Below are 19061 nucleotides of genomic sequence, written 5' to 3'. Positions count from 1 at the left end.
ATGAGATTCACATTAAAACATAAAAAAAAAAACATCCATAAACAAAATAAACTGTAAAGAAAATAAATGAAATGTGTCGTTTTGGAGATCACAGGTTCAGGATGTTAACTTTATAATCCAAAATAGAAAATAACAAACAACTTCACACTTTTCATAGTTCAATAGTCTATAACAGCACAGCTTCTCAGCCACCTGCCAAACAGTGACGCCTCAGGGAACTCCATCAAGAAGGTTTAATCGTTGTGAATGCCATAAAAGAGGGACTGACAGGCGATTCATTGCATGGAAGTGATTCCGCAATGGAAGGATCTGAAAGGACACGCATCGCAGCCAGGTTAGTCATCAATACCTTTTCTGACCAGACGGCCATAATGCTAGGGCAGAGGAAGACTGCTCCCCAGGGCCATGTATTCCCCATATACACAGGGTGGCAGCATCCCCCTGGTGGAACTCCCATTTTTACATCCGCAGAGCACACTGGTAGCTGTAGTCCTGATAGGAAGCCCTGTTGTGGTACTTTGGTGCCACTAGGGGAGCTGCAGTGGAAAACTACCACTATTTTAGGAGGCTTCCTCCAGGCCTGGAAGTGCTTCTGACGTGCAGTGCTGTGGCCCCCAAAGTACTCCCAGGTCTGGCGAAGCTGCTTCCTCTACATCAGGGAGTCAGAGTCATGAGGCAGTGGACGACACTCGTGGAGGAGTGATGGTGGAAGGAAATGGAAGGTGAACAATTGTGCACTACTATTGTGCTGGACTGACTGAATCCTGTAAAGAAATCAATGTACATTAAACTACCTTTTATCGTATCTAAAATTGTGTTTGGTTGAGCTGTGTCTGGGGTTCGGCGCTCTGGGGCACCCCCTGGTGGCCACAGCAGTCTAAACTTGTAAAACTGAGTGTCAATATCCATCCATCCATCCATCCATCAAACTCACTTATACAGCTCAGGTGATGGAGAGCCAGGGCCTGTCCTAGTAGTTTTGGGTGCCAGTTGGGACTTGGCACCGGTCTGTCGCAGGGCACACTTGTACACAGACCTACACTTATTCATAGAGGGTAGTTACTCATGACAGCATAGGCGTACATGATCCACTTGAAAATCATGATATTAATGTAAACTACTGCCAATAACTGCACTCAGACTAAAGACAGACAAGCTGTCCACTTACTGCAAACACTTGCCACCCTGACGTCACAATCTCACAAGCTCATCAACCACAGAAAGACAAGCTGACTGATTAAAAGTGCGAGTTTTACTAGATTGCCAGCATGGCAATAGAGAAAGTGCACTGTTATGAGTAATATGCATAACGTACCAACAGGCAGCAAAACAGAAACCAGTCTGTCAGTGCGTATGCAAAGAGGTGACTTCAGATACAGAAAAATTAATTTTACTAATAAGGAACACTTATGTTACAACTTTGGCTTCAATTTTATTTAGCCACATTCAAGGAGGATCCCAGATGAATGACCAAGAAACCATTCATAACCTTCATAATTTGATGACACTGGCATTGTGCAAGTTGCCCGAGGAACCTCACAATCTTTTCTTACTAAAATTTCAAAAATATAAACCACACGCTAATACAATCAGGCAGCTAGAGATCTAAATGGCCTAAAGTGGCCTACCCAGGGATTCCTCCACACTTACAGTATGAGTTTACACACGGTGTGAATTTACTAAAGTGTCCAGCAGACGCAATAGCACTGAAATTTATGTTCATATATGAAATATGTGGCTCAGTTTTGAACAATTAGTTAATGAACTGGTGTATCCAGCAGGGGGCGTTAGCTCCCTTGTTGGAATGAGTTCTTTTGTAATTGCGGTGTGTTACATAACTTGAATCTATCTTTATACATAATACACTACCATGGCTGTTCGTTTGTCTGTCCAGGATTTTAAATCACCTGTCGCTCACAAACCGTTTGACCGATTGACCTGAAATATGGTATGCAGATACTACGTGACCTCTACTATCCGGTTTCAGGGAGGTGATTGACCTACAAGGTTATTCCTCTTTTTATTTTATTGTAGAATCAACTCTCGACAGTGGCCAGCAGGGCGCCAGTGTGGCGAATGTGTGCGGGCGCCGTTCTCATCCCTACCACCTTTGCCATCACTTCCTCTGCCTCTTCATATCTTAAATCATTCTTGAGGCAGAATTAAGACTTAAGTGCCAGCTTAAGCGAAAAATTAAAGAAAACGTACTAAGTAATTGCAACACAAACACTGACTTAATCAGTTATAACGTAAAAAGATGCTGACTAAAGAAGAGAAGAAGCGGGTCACTAGCGTGGAGTAAATAAGAGCTGCTCAGGAAGCAGCAAGCACATCAACCTCTGAGCAAACGAATGCTAAACGTACAGAGAAAGAGGATGAAAACTAGGAATGCTCAAGTCAAGTGTATTCACTGCACGTTATCATGCAGTCAGTACATCGTTACTGGTATAGATATAATATGAAAAGGCGATACCCCTCCCTCAGTGATACAGTGGTAAGAAATCACAAAGGAGAAATAACAGCTTTGTTTAATGATGACTAACACTGTATAACAGACGAAGGAAGCCAATGGCAAGAACCCAGTTTTGGAGTGCGGGCCCGATGTATAGAGTCTGCCATTTTCACCGTGCAGTGGAAGGATTTTCAGGATCGGATGATGTTATTTCCCATCCGTCTGTGAGCTTCAAAGGTGTGCCGGGCAATGTGCCAAGGCTATATACTCTTTCTCCCATGTGCAGGCCCCCACTTAGGTGAGTCATGCCATTCCAAACAAGGCAAAGAGGATGCAGTTTCATGCTGAGATTGACACACAAGAAATAGTATAACAGTCCTCGGCCTGACTGCCCGTTTCCCAGTTGTCCCTAACTGTCTTGTCTTATACTTCTTGCCTAGCAGTTCTAAATGATGAAGCCCTGTGCGATATCTGGCTCTGTGTCAACTGTATATATGAGTAGAAAAAGGCAGATTTATAAAATATATTTGCACAGAGCACACTCACCACAGTGACATGTTAAACTTATACACTTATTACATCTGGGTCACCTTTAATTATGTGAATTTTGTTTGAATTCCTGATTTCTTTCATTTCAGAGGTTATAAATTAGAGGAGAAGGAGTAGAAAAAACCCAAGTGCCAAGTTTAAAATTCAAAGTCAGAAAACACCTTTAAATAAAAAGTATTTACTGGCCTTGAAAAACTTACATCCTGGAAATTTAATATCTAATAAATGAATTGGTTAGAAACTGTATTTAATGTTTCTTTGATTGCTGCATTCAAACATTTTGAACGCTGAAAGCTCAAAGTTTTGGCTTAAGTTCAAAATTCACAAAAGGCTTTCTTTCAAAGTTCTGAATGTGTACGTGAAATTGTATTAAGTCTTGAGCTGTCGTTTGGCTGTTGTTTGTAGTTTTCTTTATAAACTTAAAAAGCCTGAAGCTGAATATTAGGAACTGACCCAAAACTTAATGGGCTCTTAAAGGCTGACGAGTGCAAGTGGATTAGCAAATCTCATCAGAATGAGCCCAGTTGTGCAGTGGCCACAGCACGTTCACCATGGACATGCAACTTTTCCAGAAGTGGCTCAAATATGCTCTGGAATAGGATGTCGTGTTTTTCTGATCAAATTTTTCATGAAAACAATTCCTCCGTATGTAAATTATGCAGAAAGTAAAAAAATCCCAAGACACAATTCAGCTTTCTGGCTGTGCCCAGAGTATTTGCTGCCATTCTGTGGAGTGAAGTGCCAGTGATCTGTCCAATGCCATGACCTCATGACAGCTGACATGGTGCCGAGTCTCTCTTGCTTCTCTTCCTCCTAGTGACACCAATGAAACATTTAGTTGATCCCCCTCATCCCTAATGGCTACTAAGTTTATTGTATTTTAATTTCTGTCATTTTCTTCACATAAATTCTCACCAATAAATGGCACTTTCTATTTTCCTTTCAAATCATCAATGTGTTTATGATGGTCATTAGTTCATTTAAAGGCAAAAAAAAAATTATGACAACACACACTGTTTTGTCTCAACTTGTCAAAGCAATTGTTAACACAATTCGGAGTCCTGCCACATGCAAAAGTTCGTTGATGACACTGCTATCATGGGCTGCATCAGGAGTGGGCAGGAGGAGGAGTATATGGACCTAATCAATGACTTTGTTAAATGGTGCGACTCAAACCACCTACACCTGAACACCAGCAAAACCAAGGAGCTGGTGGCGGATTTTAGGAGGCCCAGACCCCTAATGGACCTCTATTGTTGGCATGGAGCTAGACAGTTTGACATCTGTGGCAGAGCGACGGGCGCTCAGCAGGCTCCTATCAATTATGAAAAATCCACTGCATCCACTAAACAGTGTCATCTCCAGACAGAAGAGCAGCTTCAGTGACAGACTGCTGTCACCATCCTGCTCCACTGACAGACTGAGGAGATCGTTCCTCCCCCAAACTATGCAACTCTTCAATTCCACCCGGGGGGGTAAACGTTAACATTATATAAAGTTATTGTCTGTTTTTACCTGCATTATTATCAATCTTTAATATAATATTGTTTTTTGTATCAGTAAGGTGCTGCTGGAGTATATGAATTTCCCCTTGGGATTAATAAAGTATCTATCTATCTATTTATCTATTTATCTATCTATCTATCTATCTATCTATCTATCTATCTATCTATCTATCTATCTATCTATCTATCTATCTATCTATCTATCTATCTATCTATCTATCTATCTATCTATTTCATTGGTTGCAAAAGTGGAATTTCCCTGTAAATTACTATCTCTGAAAACAACCTTACTGCGGTTTCAGATCACAACAGGCCATCATGACCACTGCTGTAAGGAAAGGTGACTCAATTTCAGCGGAATATGACCGGCGTCACTTGAATAATAATAATAATAATAATAAGTTGCATTTATAGAGCGCCTTTCACAAACCCAAGGTCGCTTTACATACAGACAGGGAGGAAAAAATAAAAAAGAGCACACAGAAGACAAAAGCTCGTCGAAGAGGTGGAGATTTAAAGGTGGAAAAAGAGGAGCAAACTCGGAGAGGTCAGCTTGACAACCCGACTGCAGTGAGGCCATCCTTATGAACTAGTGGAGGATGTCGTATTTCAGCAGTTATTTTCCAGCAGTGCGGTTTTTCCGCTTCCTCTTCACTACTACTAAGTGTGAACCGTCCCACCGCATGACCCTGCTGCCAGTACACCTCGCTGCCGCCACACACGGCACTTTGAGTCATGGCTAGAAGCTGAATGGCTGTCTCATATCACCACACAGGTCTTAGGAAGATCATTTTTGAGTAACTCATTGTTTATTTGGTGGCGAGGAGATGTCCGTGTGCAGGCTGGCTCTGCTGGGTGTGATGCAGCTCCCGTTATCTGATTATTAGGCCAAGATTGCTCAGATGGAGATTTAAACACTCTGATCACCTTTTATACTCTTTTCCCAATGTAAGCACTTTGACTAATTTGCCTCTGACTATTTTAAACAAATGTTTTTCAGCTTCATGGCCATAGATTTAGTGAAGATTCACAATGTTCCACTGTAGAAGTGGCGGCACAGTGAATTAACACTATTACAGGCGTCATTTGTGTGAAGTCTGGTGAGGTTGGGTTTCTCTCAGGGTGCTCCAGTTTTTCCCTCTGGTGGTACATGGGTAAATAAAAAAATTTTTAAAAAGCCACATCCTTATCACAGTAATTATTGAAAACTAAAAGAGACCAGAGGTCTGAACGCTTATGAAAGAAGCAGATTTCGGTTCTCGATTTTGCTTGGGCACCCCATAAAGGCATAGGAAGTGAGAATTTCAAGGGCCATAATATGGAAATACTTTCACAATGAACGTTGCTACACACTTTCAATTAAAGACTTCACTGAAACCAAATAACCCAATGACTGTACATGTGCTTAAAAGGGAAACTTTGAATCACGAATCCAGTGCCCATTAAAGTTACACACATTTGTTAACACATCACAGCATCTTGAATGTTTTGACAGTTATTTTTTTTTATTAATAACTGAAAGGCTTTCTAGGAGGTGGCAACACGGAGTGCAGGGCAGGGAATAACCCTGAGAAGACATCGCAGGACACCGTCACCGACACTCCCATGAGGGCCCAGTTAATCGATGAAACTTGAACACCTTTGGGACGGGTTTACAATGTGTGAGTGACAGGAGGCCCAACATGATGTTCTTTCTGGGGTTGTGTTGGATTCTGAGATAATTGACTTTTCTTCCTCGGTCCTTGGTACAACTGCAGCTGTGTGAAGTAGCTGCTCCTGGGAATGGAATGAGAGAAAGTGGTGAGGAACTTTAGGATTCCAGTTACGTCTTTTATTTTATTGTAGTTCATACAGGTGTTGGTATCACTGTGGGCTTATGAAGAATGATGAGGAGAGCGAAAGCAGTCAGGTGGTTGTTATAAACGACTGTGGACTCTTTGAGGTTTATTTTCTCCAGGATTGCTCTTATTTGTTTTTTGTTTTCCTTCTTTCTTCTGCCAACTAACTAAATGTTAATTATTATGTTAGCAGGTGTGGTCTGTAGGGGGCGTCCTGGGTTCAAATAGAAGGCATTTATTTCACACAATGCCTCCACAGGGCTTCAGTCTCCTTCTTTCTAGATTGCACAACAAGCACTAAGCTTCTCCTTCTACACCTCCCAAGCAGTCTCTTGACTACTGAGTGGGCACAGGTGGCCTCTTTTATGCCCGACACAGGAATACTTCCGGTGTCAAGAAGGAAGCACTTCCCGGTCAGGCAAAAGCTCTTGAAAGTAGGGACAGCTCCCCCTGTCTGCACCCACAGAGCACAACAGGGCCACCCCATGGGACCGCAACTCCCAACATGCCCTACAGGCACATGAATTAGCATACTGGCCCAGGAAGGCTGCCACCCAGTGTGTTGGGGGAGCATATACTGCTGCTGGAGTATGTGAATTTCCCCTTGGGATTAATAAAGTATCTATCTATCTATACTCTTGGGAGGCAGCCCCCCTCACCACTGTCCATCTACACAACACTGACCTCCCTGTCAGGGAAGAGTACTGGGTTTATCCCAACCCTGCCGGACATCACACAGGGTTTATATGAAAATGATTTTATTATTTGTAACCATTGAGATTCAGATCTGTTTTGATGCTTTCTCGTCTTGTTAGGCATTTATCTATGGATGATTATTTATACCAAAATTAAATGCAATCCAATGTGTTAACGAAATTGAAATGTAATGCATATCCATCCATGTGGTGCACTTAATATTGGCCCAGTTTTATCATGTCATAATTAAAACATATCAAGCAAATGTTCTTTTGTTTTCAATACGCCACGCAATTTTTTTTCAATACAAAAACAAATTCCACTTTAATTCATGTCCATAGATCGCGTGATATAACTAAAAGCAAGGCAAACATTTTGCACTTCGTTTAGAGGCAGCTCAAGTAGATTATGTTTTGATTTGGGGCCACTCTTTAAATGTGCTAAAACTAAATGTAATAAAATGACCAATCAGCATCAAAAGAGGGAGCAAGGGGTGTCAACAGTTGGTGTAAGAGGCATTCCATTACAAAACATTTCTTTGTTGTGTTGGCAGACAAAAGACTTATTACTGTGGTCTGTGGAGCGATTAACCAAAACGGTGAAAAGAATGTTTTAGGTCTCGCTCTATTAATGGTTTTCTTAGCGGTTTTAACTAAATACTGAATATAGAGAAACATTTTGATAACGTGTGGAAGAATAAATTTAGGGTAACATAGCATTTGTCTTAAAGAAATTGCATAAAGGGTTAACATGTGTCAGAAACTTGTTCTGGCATATCAGGAAACCAGATACAGGTCAAGTGAACAACAGAGACCAAAATGTAATCCCCAAAATGTACTGAAGGATGACTAAGAGATCAGATGACCTGTATTCAACAACTCTGGACAGTTGTCACATACATGGACATTTCAAGGCTGGTGGCTCAATTCACAGAGCACAAGGTCGGGTCAGGTCAGGTCGGGGAGCGTGCACAGGTAGCAGCATGTTGCCGCACACACCATAGAGATGAAACAGCTCGGGATCCTGCAGACACCCAGTCCAATCTCACCCTATGGGCCATTTATCTGCTGCAGCCAGGTGTTACGTGGACGTCCCCTTGGCCTGGTCCAGTTGCTCGGGTCGGAAAAATCAGAATGTATCAAAATAGACTTTTATCAAATACAGACTTGGGTGTAAACCAACCATCCAAGCAGAGTAAATGTGTGCACTGATTGACACGGTTATGTAAATTCAGTTGTTTATAAAATAGACCTACACCTTTAATATGTGACCATTCTGATCATGCTGTAGATGAATGCTCCATGTTCAAGCATTAGCTGGAGAGTAGATGGACAAGCTTTTCTCCTGCCTGATTACCGATTTGTCCTGTTAGAGCAGTGGTTCTCAAACTGTGGGGCAGGCCCCCCTAGGGGGGCGCGAAGTAACAAAAAGGGGGGCGCAAAGATGTGGAAAAAAAGATAACAAGAATCGAAAATATGAAAAATACATCTATTGAAACAAAACAAGTTAATTTAAACTACATTCTGATACTAGAAAAATAAATATAGAGTTAGACAAATGTCGATAAAAGTTAAATAGGCATAATAAAATATGCATCTATGATATATCATTAATTAAAAAAGAACAAATTGGTATTAGTGGGCTCCTTTCAAAAAAAACCTTAGGGGGGTGCGATTAAAACTTATAAAAACTCGGGTCGCAAATACTTAAAGGTTGAGAAACGCTGTGTTAGAGGATAATTTTCTTTCTTTACTTAAGACTAGGGGGCTTTGCCCACTGCTCGCTTCGCTCGGCAACCCCCGTGCTTGTGCTACGCACTAGCCTCTTTGCGGTTCTACCGCTCACGTATGGGGATGCGGATGTACAATTTACTATTTTACATTACAGCGAGTAATTACCGGTAACCATGTTCAAAAATAGTAAAACATAATAATTGGAAACTAAATTATGTTTCATGTTGCGTTAGAGGTATTCGTTGCGTAATATGATTTCATTCTGTTTGGCTTTGAAATTAACAAGCAAAAACTTTTTAAACTTACACTTTTACTGTAACACTTCATTAAAAACAATTTTTTAAATTAACTTTTCATCAATATCGCATTTAATTGTGATTCTGTGTTTGGACTTTCATCGTGACAACGCAAAGTATAACTGCCCGTATTAGTTTCTTTCGTTCTATTAAAAAAAAAAGACTTTTTCAAATGTTTAGCTCTGGGATTTGTAAATTGTCTTTGTAAAAGCTTTTCTAACGGAAAACTATTAACATTTTAATATGAATGGCATATGAGGAGCTCCTTTGGTGTCTAATGTTATCCACAGAAGATGTACTACATTACCTTTCTTGGATACGTCCTTCTTTCTTTAGTAATTCGTGCGGTGGAAGACCGGATAGTGTTAACGGTTGTAGATATTCTTCATGATATTGTTAGTTGATGTTTTCATCTTCCGCACCATCACCACCAACTGTTTCAGCAGAGTCTATTGATAGGCATTTAACCTATTTGCCGTGTAACCAATCAACATTTTTGGTGTTAATTCGTTTGACTTTATCGTTTCTCGGTGCTAGGATTGCGCATGTACTCATTTTTACTGTTGATAACCCTTTGTGATGAAATTCTTCAATAAGAATTGGACATAATAAGTCATCGTTAATTGGCAACTCAAAGTGAGGAAAACGTTAAAATTTATAAGAGCTGAGTACGCAGGAACTGAGTCTGACAAAAGCATTCACACCAATGAGAGGTGAGAGGACCGTGTGTGTGGTTTTCTATGGTTGAGAGGAGGGCAGGACTTGAAAAAAATCTCATGGCCAAAGTCTCAACTCACAGGACTTGAAAAAATCTTCCAAAAAGTCTCGTCTCGTCACAGGATTATTTTTATATAATAGAGAGATATTGATTTCTACCACAACATCACCAAGCTTGGTTTCTTTGTAGTTTCTGATTCATACTCTCTGTGATAACCAGCTTTATAGATTTTTTTTCTCTAATTTCAACACAGAAGGTGAGGAAGTTCTTGTTTACATCAGACTATTTCATTTGCTCATTTCTGTCTTCCAAATGTGACCCTCCAGAAGTTTATTTTTGTCTTATGGCCCATCGTAGGATTTTTTTGTTTTCATGCACCTCAGTTCTCACAATGAAAGACGTCTGTATGTATAGAGCAGTCCACTCTCCTCACACTCAACCACAACCATGGAAGTTGGTGTGAATTCTGCGGCAGCTTCTACAAGTGTGACTTGCATTTGGTGACATGGCGCAAGCATGTACTTTTACATTTTTTTGGCGCCTGCATGCACCTCACTTGTCATTGAACCCAAGCAGACAAACGACAAACTCAGCTAGGTGGTACACACATGCTGTACATTCACACAACGAGCAACCATACGTTTGCCTGAGACCAGTTCTAGCCTGTCCCACTCAATTTGGACCACAGCTGCTCTCAACTACACATCTGTTTTTATAATAATAATACATTTTATTTATTTGTAGGCGCCTTTCAAACACTCAAGGACATCGAACAATAGCTAAAACACATATTATAAACACAACTAAAATACAAAAATTAAAATCAGACAGAGCAATTGTAATTAAAGAGAAAAAGCAGTCTTAAACAAATGAGTTTTAAGTTTAGATTTGAAAAGTGAAAATGATTCAATATTTCTAAGTTCAGATGGTAGTGTACGAGATACGACCCGTCCGGCCCACTCAGCGGACACCTTTGCAAGTTCACCAATGCAGTAAAACTGCTAGGGAGTCTTTGGGTTGTTTTTCGTCCCATAGACCACACACAGCTATTTATTTACACAAATTCTGCAATGTTTAATACTTTATAGTTTTTGTATTACATTGTATTGTTAATATGTCTACACGCTCAGTGTCTTAATCAACAAAGAGCACTATACAATGATAAACTGATCAGCTGAAAATACAGAATGTCACTCAATCTGAATGGCATCTATCAATCAGGCTGAACGTTAAAACGTTTTTATCTAGTAAAAATCTTTTTGCCAATAATGCCTTTTAGTAACTGCACACAACATGACTTGGTTTTTAATAAACTCTGACATGTGTAGCACTGATTGGATGCTTTCGGCTCTTACTAAGTCAAAAGGATTATTAAAGACATTAGCGGTGCTTGACGCAATCACGTTAAAATGGTGATGAGCATAACAATACAATAACAAATACAAAAGTAAGGTAGGCCACACATAAAGAAACACTGATTAAACGAAATATTAAAGTTCAACCGTGTCAGGAAGAACGACAGGGCAAATAATAACAGGCAACTGCTGATAACAAATAACCCGTAATGCATAATTCTCTGTCTGTTTGTGGCTTGTAATTTAGATAGGCGCAGACATCAGATGGCCCATTTATTTCCAATGTTTGAATAATTCCTCACCTTTACATCAGCGCAGAAGTTTAAAAAACACCTTTAACACATTAGTAGAAAAACAAGTTTTAAATAGCATGTCTTTCTTATTATAAAGCTGTCCCATTTATATTTTATCAAGAAGTGTCTGGCCACAGGCAGCAATCAGCATTATTCATGCTGGGTTGGGGGGGCTGATGACAAATGGCTCTGCTTTGCCAGGTTATTAATCGGAGGTGCATGACACTTGTGCAGCGTGATATACTGAGAATGAAAACTACCTCACAGGGCTCAATTTAAAAATCAGCAACAGAAGGTTCTGAATAATGTCGTTCATTTACTAATGGTGGACAATCTGGAAGTCATGCTACTTCTTCTCCCCAATCAGAGTGCAACAGAAACAGAGGGGGCTGGAAACCATTTAAGACTTTTAAACTTCCCCTCAAAGTAACCCTAAAGGCAGTTGGCCAAAGTAAGCCTAAAAGTTTTGGCAATAAAACAATTCATCTTAGCTGCTCAAGAGTTAACCAGAGCAACACGTTGTGATATAGACACTGTATTGCGCCCGACCCGACACAGACTCACACTGAGGCACGTGTAAAAACACAAAGACTTTTATTTTTCTTCACCTGTGGTGCACTTCCAGGTGTGGTGCATACGTGGCCCACCGGGGCACAGGAGTCCCAGCTGCAACACTCCCTGGCGGTGCCTGCGGAACCCAACAGGGCTGCACCCAACTCCAACTCCCGTGGAGCCCTGCGGGAACCCGAGGCACCTCTCCAACCCAGGGGTCCAGCCATTGAGCGTCCAGGGAGAGGTATTGCACCGTCCAAGGCTGCTCCCACTGAAGATACAGTGCAGGGGCATCCGCCTGCCCCAACATCTGTGGGTCAGACAAGTCATGCTAACCCTTCATAACCAGTGTGGTCTTTTGCTACTGTTAAAACGCATATCATAGGAAAGAGACAAAAACGGAGCCAACGGGGAGATGCTCATCAGGCGACAACAAAAAAACCTTTGAAAACAGGAGCACCATTCAGTCTGTCTGTTAAGATGACACACACGACCAAACAAACAGGGTTCTCAAATGCAACCCTGACAGAACCTAACCTAAACTACCGGTACATGTCTGCTCCATTTTGGATAATCACAGCAAAGAGCTGCTATTGCATTCGTGGCAGAAATCTGACATGGAAATTCTTAGGCAGCTATAATGGAATTCTGAGCAAGACAAAAGGCAGCAGTCAAATCAGAATGTAAAGCGGCCAACTCCATTCCCATTTTATTATGGTTTAAAGAATCACAATTAACACTTTATGTTATGGAAGAGCTGTAATGCTCTCACGGAGGGCTCTTTCAAATGGCAATGGCTTATATAGCTAATGGCAATCCCTACATCAGCTTTATACATATGCAAGTGTGTGTGTGTAAGATGTGCTTAGTGTCGTACCACAGGTAAAAGTGAAACAACACTGTCTGTATGTAGAATACTGATGCTGTGCTCTAGAGCAGGGGTCGCCAGCTCCGGTTCTGGAGGACCACCGTGGCTGCAGTTTTTCATTCAAACCCTTTACTTAATTAGTGACTTTTTTGCTGCTAATTAACTTCCTTTGAATTAACTGTAATTGACTTGCTCTTGGAGACTCAAACCCCTTAATTGTTTCTTTATCCTTAATTAGCATCCAAACAATAATGAGATACAAAATGAGCCAAAATAACTGGTGTCCACAACACAATATCTGAAAGTAAAGAAAGATGACGGTCTCAGGAATCTAGGTCTGCTCAGGTCCCCAAAACATTTTAACAGTGCTCATAGAAATTAGGGTTAGGGTTAGGGTTAATCAACAATGTCAGAAATGTCTGCTAATGCACCACAAGAGCAGCAACAAGTCACAGAATTAAAGAATGGGTTTAATTAACGACAAGAATCAGCGCCTAATTAAGCAATTGGTTGGAGTTTGATGTCCTGACATAGTTGGCCTTCTGTTGGCTCACTCACTTCACATTTCATTTCTGTTTGGGTGCCATTTAAGGAAAGAAATAAAACAATTCAGAGGAACGATGAAGAAATTCAGGTGACCAAATCTTAAAAAACAATTCAATTAAAATGAATTCATTCATTAAAAAAAAGGGATAAGAATGAAAACCTGCAACCACGGTGGTCCTCCAGGACCGGATTTTCTAAAAAGGGAAGCTTCATATTTTTATGCTATAATTTGGAATGGCCACTGGTTGACAACGTAATACTAGCCCAAAAACATCATTCTGCTAAACCGACTCCGACACGCTATACAGTAATCCCTCTCTACTTCGCGGATTCACGACTTCGCGGATTTTATATGTAAGCATATCTAAATATATAACGCGGATTTTTTTGCTGCTTCGCGGGTTTCTGCGGACAATGGGTCTTTTTACTTCTGGTATTTGCTTCCTCAGTTGGTTTGCCCAGTTGATTTCATACAAGAGATGCTATTGGCGGATGGCTGAGAAGCTACCCAATCAGAGCATGCAGTTAAGTTCCTGTGTGCTGCTGATTGGCTCAGCGACGGAGTGCTGCATTAACCAGGAAGTCTCATCTTACTCATTCAGCATTAACATGCTCTTGCTACTGCATTCAGGGGATTATCACCTTCATCGTCATCATTTTTACTGCACAGCATATTCATCACCATCATCACGTCATATATAGCTACGTGTACTTCGCTATACAATAAGTGTAAACTTATCTACCGATTTCATATTGCTAAGCAGTTGTCCCTGTTATTAATAGAGTAAAGGGTGGGTTGTAAACAATACAGGGAGGGTTTAAAAACGTCCAAATACACATTAAATAATTAAATAAATATGGTGTCCCTACTTCGCGGAAATTCAGTTATCGCGGTCGGCCTTGGAACCTATCTCCCGCGATAAGTGAGGGATTACTGTAGACCAAATGCTGCGAGAAGAACAAGCAGGGTTCAGGCAAGGACGATCGTGTAGTGAGCAGATATTTTCGCTCAGGAACATTATCGAGCAATGCACCGAATTCCAAAAACCGCTCCTGATAAATTTCATCGACTTCAAAAAAGCCTTTGACAGTATCCACCGTAAATCGTTGTGGTGCATAGCCGCACTCTATGGCATACCCCAGCGCTTCATCTCCATCTTCAAGAATCTTCGCCGAGCGCCGAATGCGCCTTGCAGGGCATGTTCTCCGCCTACCAGAAAATCGGCATCCGAAGATTGCGATGTACTGGGTTCTCCCGGGGGGAAAAAGGAATGTTGGACAACCAAAGATCACCTAGAGAAGAACCCTGCATGAAGACCTCAAGAACATCAACATCAGTTGGCAAAATATGAATGCTATTGCTGAGGATCGACCTTGTTGGCGGACGCTTGTTGCCCGATGTGCGGAAATGCACGGGAGGAACTAAGTCTAAGTCTAAGCCCAAAACTTGTCAGACTCACAAATAATATAGACATACAGCGAGAAAAGACAGGAAATGTTTTAATATATTATTTGGAGTCTGCATGTAACTGAGAACAAGTTCACAGAAGTCAATGAATGGATCAACAAAAGAAGCTTAATCACTGCCTTGGCGTTTTCAGTCCACGATGACATTACATGTACACAACATTCGCACCAATCTAAATGTAAACTGGGCACAACTGTCTGAAGCCTACTGCACTGTCCAGATGTTTCATAATAAACATAGTAACAGATAAATGTGCACGCATTTCAAAAAACAGCAATTCACCTCCAGTTAGCAAATTACGCTCCACTGCTCCCATGTTGATGTAATGGGCAGTTACACATTAGTGAACTTGATAAGATATTCTCACATATAAATAAATAATTACATTTTGTTACCTGTGCTCTGCAGGAATTCTGACATCTTGAAGGATGGGCAGTCTTTTGCCTCAATTCCTTAATTTTTAAAACAGAAAACAGAATTAAGGAATGGCAAACAATTAATTGCATATAAAATGTTTTGCAAATCTGTATAAATTTGCTTTACTATATTACATACTCCACAACATGGACACCTTTTGCATGCAGTCTAAGCATATATCCAAATAAAATCCCCTGATCCCCTCCCAGTTTCTTATGTGAAGATGGCCCATCTTGCTATCCTATTTACTTTTTTTGGCCAATATAAAATCAAAATGCTTCACATTAGATTAGACAGCCATCCAACTCTGGCAAAGATGTAAATTCCTGGGTCACACTTTGTTTGTCTGGTTGCTGGAAACTGGAATGATGCATAAAATTATCATTCGGTGACATTTTAAAATCTTTTAAAAGGTCACCATGTTTATCTTCAACAACACTTAACCTTTAGCATGAGCAGTCAGAGAAACCTGGTTCTTCATCCCTTTGCCTCAACAGTGTCGTCTGTAGTTCGCACAACAATAATTAGTAGATGTAAAGAACGGAAGGAAAAGTTACTTACCTTCACCCCACCTCTTAAATAATTCCCCTTCATTTCTTCCCAAACATGCACTTTTGACAGCTCTGGTGTGATTTTACACATAAAGCCCACTGACACAGTGATGTGTCTTGTAGTCCTGATACCATTTCAGAGTCTTTTTTCTTTTCTTTCTATAGAATCCCAGGTGTCTGAGCACCTCCAGATGGGAATATGCATAAAACATACAGCTAACGTCATGTAGAAGGCTAGACCACCTCGGGGCACACTTAAGCATACACCCACACCTATTTATGCGGACTTACTGTATTTACAGTCACCAACTAACAGAACAGCAACATTTTTGTGATGCAGAAGGCACCAGAAAACCTAAAGGAAACTAAAATACAGTAGCAGAGCTCAAATTTAACTCAGACTTTCTGGTACCCAAGCTGACGAGTAGGTATTAACGTTTGCAAGGCCTGGTAAATCTGTGCTTACCTTTTCTGTAACAAGAACTGGAATAAAAATGTAATATTGATGTACGGCTTAAAATTAATAAAGCAGTCTTTCAGTAATACCTTGATTTATTTCTGGAATTGAACAAAGTTGAAGCCACACAGGTATGCACTGAGCAAGACTTTTTCATATCTAATGTCACATACACCCTCCAATATAATTTGTGCCAATTCCTACTTTCACTTCATACACAAACAAACACACCAATCAGCCGCAACATTAAAAGCACTGACAAGTGAAGCGAATAACGTACAGTTGATTATCTCTTTACAACGTCAACTGTCAAGATGTGGAAAGTCAGTTCTCGAAGGTGATGTGTTGGAAGCAGGAAAGATGGGCAAATGTTAAGGACATGACAGACTTTGACAAGGGCCTAAGTGAGTTTGCCAGACACCTGGGTCAGAGCATCTCCAAAACAGCAGGTCTTGTGTGGTGGTTAGTATCGACCAAAAGTGGTCCGAGGAAGGGCAACTGGTGAACGAGCAACAGGGTCAATGCGCCCAAGGCCCACTGATTCTAGTGGGAGAGAGAAGGCTTGCCTGTCTGCTCCAGTCTCACAGAAGAGTTACTGTAGCTCAAATTGCTGAAAAAAGTAGTGATGGCCTTGAAAGAAGTGTCAGAACACACTGTGCATAGCAGCTTGGCGACTATGGGGCTGCGTAGCCACAGACCAGTCAGAGTGCCCATATTGACCCCTGTCCACCATCAAAAGCGCCTACAATGGGCACATGAATGTCAGATCTGCACCATGGAGCAATGGGAGAAGGTTGCCTGATCTAATGATACATATTTACTTTTAGATCATGCGGACGGATGGATGTATATATGTATGCATTGTGGTACCCGGATGGGGGTGGTACCCAGCCGGGACGCCCGAGAAGGGCTTGTGCATCCTCCAGACCTCGAGGGGGCGACCGCCCTGGGGGCCACGGGTACAGAGCTGGGAAGCTTGACCCTGTAGGGGCCCGTGGTCACCGCCAGGGGGCACCCAAATACCAGTAGGACCCTGGACCTCAGCACTTCCGCCACACCCAGAAGTGCTGGGGGGAAGAAAAGAGGGGACGAATACAATTAATGTTACACAAGTGGAAATATGGAGACCGGGAGATGTGGGACTGAAAGGATAAAGTACTGTCAAAGATGACATCTGTGGGGAAGGGGAGACAGAAAAGGAAAGGAAAAATGATCAGTTTTGGATAATGTTCATTTTGTACAAATGAGGAGAACCTCAGTTTTGTCACTGTTATTTAAATTAAGAAAATTTGAAGAAAACCAGGATTTAATTTCTGCTATGCAATCAATAAGTGAGGAGGGTGGAAAGGAAACAGTGGGTTTGCTAGTGAGGTAGAGCTGGGTGTCATCAGCGTAACGGTGGAAGATAATGTTATATTTACGAAAGATATTGCCAAGGGGAAGGTTCTGTTACTAACGTCTTGGTGCCAAATACCACTGGACACCTTCAGAGGTCTTGTGGGGTCCATGCCTCAATAGGTCAGAGGTATGTTGGTGGCATGATGGGGATATACACAATATTAGGCAGGGGGTGTTAATGTTGTGGCTGATACACACACACACACACATATTATACAGTATATACGTTCTACTGCAAACAATCACTACAATGAAGCCTGGTCTTGTAGTGAAGTCACTTCCACTATGAAACTGACAACACAAAGCTCAGACTGAGCAGATTTTTCAAAGCAGGACTCATAAGCTCAGCTGCCACACTTTTATTTTACTTGCACACACCTCTTGGGTGAATACAATAGAGTGCTGCACGTTTTCAGCAACAAAATAACATTGATACAGTCAGGGCAAGTATCATGTCCCCAGCTCCAATTGCATTTTAATCGTTACTTATTTCAGAAATTGTTTCTACATTCCCACTGAAGGCACAATGCAAATGTTAGCGGTGCTGCAGAGATTCCCATGCTGAAGGCTCTGTTCGTGTTTTGGTTTATTAGATTGTTATTTCTCTATAGGCAAACATTTGACTTCAACTTTTAAGGGAATAATAAACTGCAATATCACAGAATTGAATTACAAACATTAAGAAATAGCAAAGACTGCATTGTGACCCAAGTATTGTGATGTTATACGCTGAGTGGTAGTGGTAGCTAAATCTAATTCTAATTACCCCCAGATCCACACCAGACAAAAATAAAAACTATACACACACCTACAAGGTTTTTTTCTTTTTAATTCCATTGTGAGAATTCTGCATGCTGGGTTAATAGTACCAAATAAAATTCACATTCCAACGACACTTTAGGGCTTATGACAAAATCCACTTACGACAAACGTCAAGCAAAAAAAAAAAAAAGGGTTTCATCACACTGCAAAAACAAAAATGCAAAAAGCACACAAGACCACCACCCCACATGCAGCTAAAGCAAAAAGTGCAAGCATGAACGGCGTCACTGAAGACCTTACCTTGAGCCTGAACATATATTTTATTCCTGTGGAAGGGCTTTAAGATTAAAAGGTGGATTAAAATACGAAGACGTTCATAATTATCACATGACAAACCTTAAGCCTGTTAAACAACTGAATAAAATCAATATTAATAAACTTGAATCAAAAACACCACAGAGGGCTTACCTCCAAATCAGTATTAACTCTGCAGAATGGATCTACTGCAAAGCTCTTAAACTCTTAATTTATGAAACAGGACAGGCCAGTAGTGCAATTCCAAAACTGTACTTCATACAAAAGTCACATACAGTTAGGTCCATAAATA

The 19061-nt window shown here is 41.0% G+C and overlaps 1 protein-coding gene across 2 annotated transcripts in view; it reads right to left on the bottom strand.

Annotated features, from left to right (window-relative positions):
* The window catches only part of glt1d1 (glycosyltransferase 1 domain containing 1), an 80163-nt gene that overhangs the window by 34651 nt on the left and 26451 nt on the right, over positions 1–19061 (bottom strand). For both annotated transcript variants that reach the window (XM_028824021.2, XM_028824023.2), the window contains 2 exons: positions 18755–18791; positions 15265–15321 (listed from right to left, as the gene is read on the bottom strand). In XM_028824021.2, the coding sequence (XP_028679854.1) occupies positions 15265–15321; positions 18755–18791 (94 nt within the window). The remainder of the gene's footprint in view (positions 1–15264; positions 15322–18754; positions 18792–19061) is intronic.

This window comes from Erpetoichthys calabaricus, chromosome 18 (genome assembly GCF_900747795.2).
Source record: "Erpetoichthys calabaricus chromosome 18, fErpCal1.3, whole genome shotgun sequence".
NCBI classification, from domain to species: Eukaryota; Metazoa; Chordata; class Cladistia; order Polypteriformes; family Polypteridae; genus Erpetoichthys; species Erpetoichthys calabaricus.
Note: the sequence above shows the minus strand (reverse complement) of the source record. Positions and strands in the feature narration are given on the sequence as shown.